Source organism: Chelonoidis abingdonii, chromosome 2, assembly GCF_003597395.2.
Source record: "Chelonoidis abingdonii isolate Lonesome George chromosome 2, CheloAbing_2.0, whole genome shotgun sequence".
Lineage (NCBI taxonomy): Eukaryota > Metazoa > Chordata > Testudines > Testudinidae > Chelonoidis > Chelonoidis abingdonii.
Window position 1 is genome coordinate 79,049,962 of NC_133770.1, and position 10,867 is coordinate 79,060,828.

General features: G+C 39.7%; 1 protein-coding gene across 2 annotated transcripts in view; it reads left to right on the plus strand.

Moving 5' to 3' along the window:
- The window catches only part of TGFBR2 (transforming growth factor beta receptor 2), a 78,125-nt gene that overhangs the window by 48,803 nt on the left and 18,455 nt on the right, over positions 1 to 10,867 (plus strand). For both annotated transcript variants that reach the window (XM_032784162.2, XM_032784161.2), the window contains 2 exons: positions 5,313 to 6,103; positions 10,409 to 10,550. In XM_032784162.2, the coding sequence (XP_032640053.1) occupies positions 5,313 to 6,103; positions 10,409 to 10,550 (933 nt within the window). The remainder of the gene's footprint in view (positions 1 to 5,312; positions 6,104 to 10,408; positions 10,551 to 10,867) is intronic.

Here is a 10,867-nt window from a genome sequence, read left to right on the forward strand (position 1 = left end):
CACAGATTCCTCATTGGTTGCCCAGTATGGGAACATAATATGCACTCCTCCCTCCAGCCTCAAGCCTAACCTGTCCTTCCTGTGCAGGTGATGCAGGGGTGGCTGGTTTCTCACTTTTGCATAGGAAGTGGGAGATCAGCATGCAGTCCATTGGGAGGACAATCTCCCCTTTCCTGACCTGCATCCTCGTTGGTTTGAATGCCTGTAATGGTACTCAGAATATTAAAGACTGCATCTGAAAAATTAGAGCCTTTAAGTGGCATCTTGTTGCATGTTACTATCTTAATAAATGCAGGCATAATCATGGGCCTCAAATTTGAGCTAGAGTTAAAATGCAGAGGCTTGGTAACAGTTCACTAATTTGTACCACATCACTAGCTCAGTTTCTTCTGTGTATTTAATTTTGGTTTTATGTTTGGATCATTTCTCTTACTTCACCATCCTGAAAACATGACTTACCCTGTCTGAACGTTTGTGAAGTTCACCATCTTACAACGTTCAGGCTTCAGTGAGTGTATTGAGTATTATACCTTTACTGTGAACAACTGGAATTTTTTCCATTGTATGCTGCAAGATTAGATCGTTGTTTTGGACATTCCATACATGTCTCATCATAATGTGGAAGAAACCTTAAGTACCAACCATAAGTATACTTAGCTTTTTTACATTTTAGACTGACTCATCAGAACTGTTGCTTTGAAATGAAGTTCAAAACTTCAGTATCAGAGCTGGGTGAACTATATTTGTAAAGAACATTTTTTTAGGTTAACATAGCATTCTTTTTCTTTTGTGAACGATATACAAATTGATACTTTCTCCATATTCATTAATCATAGCTGTTTGTATTGTTTGAGCAAATTACAACCTATGGATTATCTGAGTATTAAGTGCTGTGATTACTCATTGTGTACAGTTGGTCACCTAGGTGACATGGTATTGTTTGTTCCATGATTGAATGACCTAAACTATATAAACAGAAGCTGTGCAGAGAGCACAGGAAAGGATTGAAAATGTTCTAATGTTTTCTAAGCCTGGTATCTCTCTCTGATCTTTAAAGTGTTGCCCTCTTCCCTTTCCAATTCCCCCTCTCCTTGGTAGATTCAAAGCCCCAGTGATTGATTATATCTGGCTTCGTAGGTGGGCCTCAGATTTAGAATTAGTCACAGTAACAAAAGGGACATAATTACAGTTGAATTGCACCCCTCCCCCGAGGAATTTAGCAAACATGAATCTATTTTCCTATTCAACTAACTCATTCAGAAAGTAATTGTGTTTAAGCTCTACCATAAAAGAGGTCAGTTGCAGTGCATAACATTGCATAGAACCTCTCACCACTCATGTATTGGCATTGTTCTCAATGTTTTCTCATAAGCATTTGCAGCAACAGTGACCTAACCAGGAACTGCTGCTGTATGTAATCAAAGAAAAGCCTCCATAACACTGAATATCTGAATCACTTAGAGGGATAGAAGGGAAACTGGAATGAGTAGAAGCAACAGAAGTAAAGAGGAGTTCTGTTTTATTAAAACCATTATTTACTCTTTAGAAAAATATCTATGCAGAGCTCAGTTACTGATTTTTGTAAAGTCAAAGTAGGCAGGTATGATGGTCCTGGTTGGCATATTTGTTACGATTCGCATCACTTAAAAGCTGAATAGTGTAGGAATGTGGCCAACCTTTTATCAGGTTATCATGGAAGAGACTGTAATAATTACAGAAACAAACACACTAACTAACACTAGCAGTACCAATATTTTGATAAAGTTTGGCAGTGTGAAACTAGGGCTTAAGATGATAAATGTTTTGTGTGTGGCATCTGCTGAACCATATTGAAGTGACAGAGATTGCTAGTGATTTTATTGAACATATCAAACAGCAACAGACACTGAGTTGTGTAACTGAAGCATTCATAACAGATTCCAGGATAAACCACGTAAGTGGGAGTGTATTACTTTTCATAACAGTGTAAGAAAGCTCTTCTGTGAACATTGGTGTCAGAGGGAAATGTGTGCATGCACACATAATCAGAGCAAGAGTTGGAAAAGGAGGGGATAGATAGGAAGCAAGATTGGAGGTAAGATTTTTCTAAAAGATTGTTTGCTATGTCAGAGTATATAGGAATGACACTTTTTTCTGACTAACTGGTTGGAAAACTGTTCCCAGAGAGTAGTTATCAGTTGTTCACAGTCAAGCTGGAAGGGTCTATTGAGTAGGATCCCGTAGGGATCAGTTCTGGGTCCAGTTCCATTCAGAGTCTTCATCAGTGATTTAGATAATGGCATAGTGAGTACACTCATAAAGTTTGCAGACGATACCAAGCCAGGAGGGATTGCAAGTGCTTTGGAGGATAGGATTAAAATTCAAAATGATCTGGACAAACTGGAGAAATGGTCTGAAGTAAATAGGATGAAGTTCAATAAGGACAAACAGGCAACTGGTAACTGCTGATAATGGGGGGCACAATTTAAAGGTTATGGTGGTTTGCAGCAGGGTTCAAGGCAGGTACTCGAGACAAAGGAGTTTTGGTTTCTAGAACTACTTTTGATGTCATGTTTTATGATGTGTAATAATGGAACAGTTCTAAAACAGAATTACACATGATTCATACATGCATTAAAAATCCTAAGAAAGTTGTCCTAATATATATGGTTAAGTATTAAGGCCAATTCGTATGCAAAGTGAGAGTCTTAATAAAAAAAAAAAAAAAAAAGAGGCTCACAAAAATTCTTATGCACTCTGTCATTTGTTTCTTTGATGTGCTTAGAATACCTTAGAATAAAGTGCCACTTGCTACCTTAGAATAAAGTGAATAAATATCCCAACACAACTGTATACAGCCTTATTATTACAACCAAACCAACTGAGATTTTGATCGAAAAATAATCCATCTTTATTTTAATAAAAACGCTGTTTGAAGTGAAGTAACAGTGTTTGCAGAATTGCATTTATTTCCTATACTAAACAAAAAAACAAACAAACAAAAAACATGTTTTGTGTAGAGGTTGGCACAGGTACCCATTGGGTTTTAAGTACCTGAATCTCTCAGATATAAATTATTAGATAAATGACTTCAGATAAGATATAAAAAAAGCAGTTGTTACCGCATATTGCTGGCAAGTGTAATTTAGACATTGTTGAAACAGTTTTATTATTAATATTGTAGTTTATTAACAACATAGCGAGCTTTTACAAAAAATAACACACCACGATGACTGCACTACAGTTTTGTTGGGACGACTAACTGGTGTTCTTAATCTGAAAGAAAACAGAGCAACTTCCTGTTCAGAGTTGTCAGGTGCTAACTTTACTTTCATAATAAATATATGCCACCTTGCAACTTCCAAAAACTTTATTTTTGTGAGTGGTGTACTCAAAAAAGGACTGAAATTTAAATCATAAACAGTGTTTTTTAAAAAAATTATTATTGTTAGCGAACAGGACCCAAATCCAGCTATTTTTCACAGCGGGTACCATTCTGATTTTATATCCATGCATGATCAGACTTTTGTGACAACTAACCATTAAGCAATAACAAATATAAATGCTTTAAAACGTAATGACTTTATCTTGTCAAAATAATTGTAGGTGTGGCTCCTTTCTGCTTGTGAACCTTGTAATAACGTCCTTCACCTTAACTGTAGATTATTGGTCTCAACAGCTTTCACTTAAGTAGTAGGGAAGAATAATTCTCTCAATTGCAGGAATTACTGAATGAAATCCTATGGACTTCTTCGTAGTGGAGGTCAGACTATATGATCATAATGGTCCCTCTGGCCTTAAATATCTCTGAATCTATGCCTCATTCCAATAGATAGCAAGAAGCACCCGAGTGGCGAAATGTTTATAGGAGCCACTACAATAGCTCCAGACCACCTGAGGACTCCCTTGTGCATACGGAATCCTCGAGGGACCAGTTAAAATGGATTAATGCTGCCTTGTGTTGCTGGATCAGTGCAAGACAGCTAGAGCAGGGCCAAGGACCTGGTCTTTATTTTGCAAATGGCCTCTCTTTGGAGGACATACCTTTAAGAAATGGGCAAGTTCTGCTGGCAGTGGCACTGACTTCAGAGCTGGGCAACTGGACAGCAGCAGCTGCTGGCCAGGAGCCCAACTCTAAAGGCAGAGCCACCACCACCACCAGCACAGATGGCATGGTATGGTATTGCCACCCTTTCTTGTGTGCTACTGCCTGCAGAGCTGGTCCCTCATCAGCAGCCATCGCTGTCTGGCTGCCCAACTCTGAAGGCAGCAGTGCAAAAGTAAGGGTGGCATGGTATGGTACTGCCACCTTCACTTCTGTGTTGCTGCTGGGGGGACACTGCTTTCAGATCTGGGCTCTCGGCCAACAGCCGCCGCTCTCCAGTAGCCCAGCTCCGAAGGCAGTGCCATTGCCAGCAGCAGCGCAGAAGTAAGGGTAGCAGTACTGCATCCTTCCCCTCCCCAAAATAACCTTGTGACCACCCCCCATACAACTCCTTTTTGGATCAGGACCCTTACAATTACAGCACCATGAAATTTCAGATTTAGATAGTTGAAATCATGACATTTACATTTTTTAAAAACCCATGACTGTGAAATTTACCAAAATGGACCGTGAATTTGGTAGGGCCCTACCAAAGCCATTGGATTGGAAGTGCAACCTTTCAGTGACAGGTGCTGAAATCAGTCATTGACCGAGCCTGTCCACTTTTAAAAAAAGAAAAGAAATATTGTATTAAGAATAAGCTTCCAATGTGCCAGATGGTGCCAAAAGGTAAAGGGTGAGATTCTGCCTCATTGACCTTAATGGGAGTTTTATCATCTACTTCAACAGGGCCAGAATTCACCCAAAGTACATAAGAAAAATGACCTTAAAAAACAGATCTGTTAATGACTGTATTTTCTTAGTTCCAGTCCAAAATACGGTGGTTCATAAAACAAAAGAACCCTCGTAAATGAGCCCTGTTTACAAAAAAAAATAAAGTAAAATTGTGGTGTAGCAGCATAGTAAATTAATGTTGTTTGCTATTTATTTACACAGTGCAGGAGGTTATGCATTATACTGTGTAGACAAATAAAATTGTTTGTTTTAACTGGAGCTGGTTGATATTTCTTGAAATGTGGAATTTCAACTAAACTTTGAATTTGGACATTTTATATTTTAAAATGGGGGGAAATTGATGAAACTTTGTGAACTTCCTCACACCTATCCTCTTTTAAAAACAAAACAAAAAAAATTCTTATTTTAGTATGTTTAAACTGCAGTTTACCAGGTGCAATATCTATTGTCTCCTAGTATGTAAATCTGAACCAGGGTTTTCTTTTTCTTCCAGCATATCCCCCAGACACCGATGACACTGTTACAGTGATGCTTAAAAGTCTCATCCCATTACTTGTGATCACCATTGCTGTGAACATTATCTTTTATGGCTACCGTATTCATAGGAGAAGGAAGCTCAACATGGCATGGGAGAAGAATGTAAAGCCCAGGAAACATAAGGACTGCAGTGATGCTTGTGCTATTATGATAGACGATGACCGCTCAGACATCAGCTCCACTTGTGCCAACAACATCAACCATAACACCGAACTGCTGCCCATTGAGCTAGACACCCTCGTAGGCAAAGGCAGATTTGCTGAAGTGTACAAGGCCAAGCTGAAGCAAAACACATCTGAGCAGTTTGAAACCGTGGCTGTCAAAATCTTCCCCTATGAAGAATATGCCTCCTGGAAGACGGAGAAAGACATTTTTTCAGATATAAACCTCAAGCACGAGAACATCCTCCAGTTCTTGACAGCAGAGGAGCGTAAGACAGAGCTAGGGAAACAATACTGGTTGATCACTGCCTTCCATGCTAGAGGGAACTTGCAGGAATATCTCACACGGCACATCATCAGCTGGGAGGACCTATGGAAGCTAGGTGGGTCTTTGGCTCGAGGGATTGCCCACCTGCATAGTGACCACACGCCTTGTGGTCGACCCAAAACGCCCATTGTGCACAGAGACCTAAAGAGCTCCAATATCCTAGTGAAAAATGATCTAACCTGCTGCCTCTGTGACTTTGGGTTATCCCTGAGGCTTGATCCTACTCTGTCTGTGGATGATCTGGCTAACAGTGGGCAGGTGAGTTACAACGTTAAAGAGTAGCTTATATTGTGCATGTTGGTGTGTCAGTCTGAGTCACTTCCTGGCACTGGAGGAAAAACAACTGCTATGATAGCTATTAAATAATTAGAAATAAATGACAGCACTCATAAATAAAGAGGCTCGGCTCAAATCTGGACAAAAAGGAAGCAGTGTGAGTAATGCCATATGGCAGTTTTGTTATGATCAAGTACCTTATCCATATACAGTACAGTCATCTCATGTGAACTTATACTGAAGTGCGTATGGGTTACTTGGCTACTGTTTGGGCTGCTGCAAAAAATATTAGGAATTTGTGTGTTAAATTCTTGAAATCTTGTGCCACAATTCCTGATTCTGATCTTAAAATAGTTTTATGTGGTGAAACTCCATAAACTTCAGTGAAGTTACTTACGATTTACACCAATGTAAATAAGATCAGAACCTGTCCCAGAGATCAGTCGATAGCTATAACTTTAAAACACTGTTGAGAAACCTTTTTAGGATTATGGTACTTTCTCCGAATGCAGGCAAATATGAAATTGCCCAACTGCTATAATTCCAAGCTTATTTATACTGTGTAACATGGATAATACTTTTTTACTTCACGTGGGTTGTTGGAGGTTTACTTAATGTTTGTAGATTGTTTTGAAGGTGAGGTTATATAAGTGCTTCTATAAATATCCATTGTTATCGTGAATTTTCCTTCATTGTAAATGGACTCTGTGTATCAAATAGGTTTAGGTCCTAATGTAGGTCCTACCTATAATTATATCTTTCAACAGTTTATGCTCCACAGGTTGTATGCTTGGGCAAAGGACAAGTGTACTCATTCACACTATAATTTACTTTGTATGGGACCATTTTCTTTCTTGGCTAGAGAGTATTCAGAGTCAATCAGCATAGCTCCATAGAAGTCAAGGGAGTTTGGCTTCTTTACACCAGCTGAGGATCTGACCCTTCAAGTCAAAATATAACAGTCCTGATCCTATTTATATCAATGGGCATTTAAGCATTTTCTTCAGTAGGACTGGGATTATTATTCAAAGCTAGGAGGAGTGATTTCAAAACAAAAAAAACTACACATAGTATCAGATTCCACTCCTTTTTACACTAGAGTAAATCCAGAGTAAGTCTACTCAATTCAGTGGTGTTATATCATCTTTACACTGGCATAATTGACAAGAGAATTTACCCAATAGGGCCAGATTCGGAAGTGATGTGTAATGTGGTGTAACTCAGAGCCCCTTACACTTTGTGTCCCTTAGACCTACTTAACTCCACTCTGCATATGTGTAAAGGACTCTGAGTGGGTGTCATTCACACACTAAGGGCTGGTCTACACTAGGGGGGAAAATCGAACTTAGATACGCAACTTCAGCTACGTGAATAATGTAGCTGAAGTCGAATATCTAAGATCGGATTACTCACCCGTCCTCACCGCGCGGGATTGATGTCCGCGGCTCCCCCTGTCGATTCCGCAACTCCGTTGGGGTTGGTGGAGTTCCGGAATCGATATAAGCGCGCTCGGGGATCAATATATCGTGTCTAGATGAGATGTGATATATCGATCCTTGAGCAATCGCTTGTAACCCGCCGATACGGCGGGTAGTGTAGATGTAGCCTAAGAGGAGATAAGAGGTGAAGGTATAAGATATTATAAAGTAGATCCACCCTACTTCTTCCTGCTCCTTGACACAGACTCCCTTACACCACAATAAAGTGGATATTAAAGTGATTTACTGACAACACTTGATTCTGAGCCTTCCTCTGATGTTAATCAGCACCGCCTTAGAAGTTCTGCATAGGAAAGAATTGAAAAGCAAAGCAGTTTTCACCAAGGATAGGCAAATTCATTATATGTCAATTAATGGGAAGTGTAATGGAATCTCAGTGAAAGTAAGGTAATGTGAATGTAAGGACACTACACCACTGGACATATCACCTCTAAATTTAATCCATAGACTCAGACCTTTCGTACCAGAAAGTCCAATTTTTAAAGGTTTGTGATAGTTGACCAAGATTTTCCATTCAGGGAAAGTTTTTTGTTTCTTTCTAAACTTCTAGTGGAAAATATTACCCATTTTCTGACCAGTTCTAGGATGTAATGTTTGAGGTGAAGTGTACTTTGCGAAGTCATTGTAAGAGTGATGAACCTATGGCAGATTTAATTCTCATCTAACCAGCCACCAGCTGTATAGCATGAATTTAACTATTATTGAATATTTTTAATACAAATGACCTGAGAAACCATCTTTCTCATTTATGGTCTTTATATTCAGTTTTCAGTCCACCTATTATCTGTAGGCAATATTTGGAAACAAGTGTTGTCAGTAAACCTCTTCTGATTCTGAGCCTTCCTCTGGTGTTAATGTCAGCACCATCTTAGAAGTTCTGTATAGGAAAGAATTGAAAAGAAGAGCAGTTTTCACAAAAGGAAGGTGAATTCATTATATGTAAGGCTACGATTTTGTCACGGGATATTTTTAGTAAAAGTCACAGACAAGTCACGGGCAGTAAGCAAAAATTCCCAGAAGCTGTGACCTGTCTGTGACTTTTGCTGCTGCAGCTCTGTGGTTTCTCCTCCCACTGTGGTGGCTTGGAGCTGTGGGGTTCCCTCACCTCCCATGGCAGCTGAAAGCTGCAGGGTGACCATATTTCCCAAATTGTAAATGGGATCCCCCAGCTGCTAGCCATGCATTTTAGGAACCCCAGGAGGGTCCCCTCAGGAGTCTATCACCTGTTGCTGGAACCTTGCAGGGGCCCCACTAGCTGCCAGCTCCATAGTCCCAGGGCTCCTAGGGCTGAGGCAGAGAATGTCCTGGAGGCAGGCAACCTCAAAGAAGGAGAGTTTTAGTGATTGGTTAACAACCATTGCCTTCACTTCTGCTTTCTCTGCCAACTGCCTTCCTTGTGTTCTTTAACAAACATTACGGGCATATAGGATTACATAACGAGATTGGAACTAGATTGAGTTTGTTACTATTTATATTCTAGTAGCTCTCACGGTGCACTAGGTGTTCCACAGACTTAAAAAGACAGTCCTTGACTCAAATCGCTTAGAACTGAAACTTAGACAAAGGACAGTAAACAGTGGGGTAGGGGAGTGGAGGATAAATGTTAAACAGTAAGGAAATGTGGTTGGTTTTATGTGAGTTAAGGTTTTTTATTTCAGCTACATGTTAGGAGGTACAGTTAAGTTATAGGGCCTGATTCTCCACTGCCATGCAACCTTGTGTAGTCATTTGCACTGGTGACAAGTGGGTGTGAAGTGCTGCCAGATCAGAATGGCACAGAGCAGTGGTATAAATGGCTACACACATTGAAAGGCAACAGAGAATTAAGTCCGCAGTGTGCAGGATAATGCCCTCCAATATTACAGTCTCATGCTTTGTCCACTCTAGTTTTATATTAAATCAGTGTTTGAAATAATAGTGAGCAGCCCCACTGCACAGTTTTCATGATTGGTTGTGTCATGTAAAACTGTCACCACCTCTGAACTGTACGGTTATAGCTGTATGTCAGTCTGCAAATAGCTAATTTAGATCCCAATCCTGCATACTTACCTGCATGCTTAAGCATGTGAGTAGTCCCACTGGAGATTGTCTTTACAAGATCAGGGTCTTAATGTGTTTGAGGCTTTTCTGGGTAGATTTTAGATATGTAGTCAATAGAGAATTCGTAATTTGCAAGTAACTCTTGAGATATCTAAGAATTACATCCAAAGTCCTCCCCTCTGATAAATCTGAAAATTGTTAGACAAGTATAAACTTTATGATACGGGGTTTTCAAGCAAAGTCTCAGATTCTGTTTTTGATTTACGTACCTAATTCTACACTAAATATTTGCATATCTTTTACACTTTGCTTTTTCAACTGTGCCATCATCAGCAAAGGGAACAGCTAGCATCATAACATCCAGTGAGAATGAATGTAATATATTTCATATTCATTTGAAACCCACAGAAAGGCACTGGATGTATGGAAAAATTTTTAACTCTTGAGTAGTCGGGCTTACCTCTGTAAACTTTCAAAGAGCAAAAAGTAAAAGACGTTGGTGAAATCCCACAATGAAAAGCCACTGTGGGATTTTTTTAGAACCTTAGATCACTCATGCACAGGGATGGAAGAAGATTGGTCGTCTATATAGTGCCAAATTCTCTGAGCAACAAAGAACTTGGTCCGTATTCCTTACTAAAAATCAAATAAGATAGCTGTGGTTGAAATGGAAGCAAAACTGCAATAGAATAGAAAACGTGAACTACAGTTTCCATGCTTGAGCTGTTCCTTTTATACTTGGCAACAGGTTGGCACAGCGAGGTACATGGCCCCTGAAGTCCTGGAATCCAGGATGAATTTGGACAACATTGAATCCTTTAAGCAAACAGATGTGTATTCTATGGCTTTGGTCCTGTGGGAAATGACGTCTCGTTGTAATGGTGTTGGAGGTACGTGTGATGGGGTTTTATTATTAAAGGAATGTTTTGGCTCAATATGCTTGAATGACTGTTACAATTTTTATCCCTTTAATTGTTGTAGGAATTATCCAGCAGCCTCGGGGCATTGTATGGCTCTTTAATAGTTTTTTTTTTTTTTTTTTTTTTTTAATAGAGTCCATCCTGCCTGGACTGTCATAGCCCAGGAACGCTGCCTCCAACTGCCTCCCCCCCCCCCCCATTGTATCTCACTAACAAGTCTCTGTTTCTTATTCTTGTATTCCTTACAACTTCATGACACAAATGGGGGGGGGCACTGCCACGGTAGC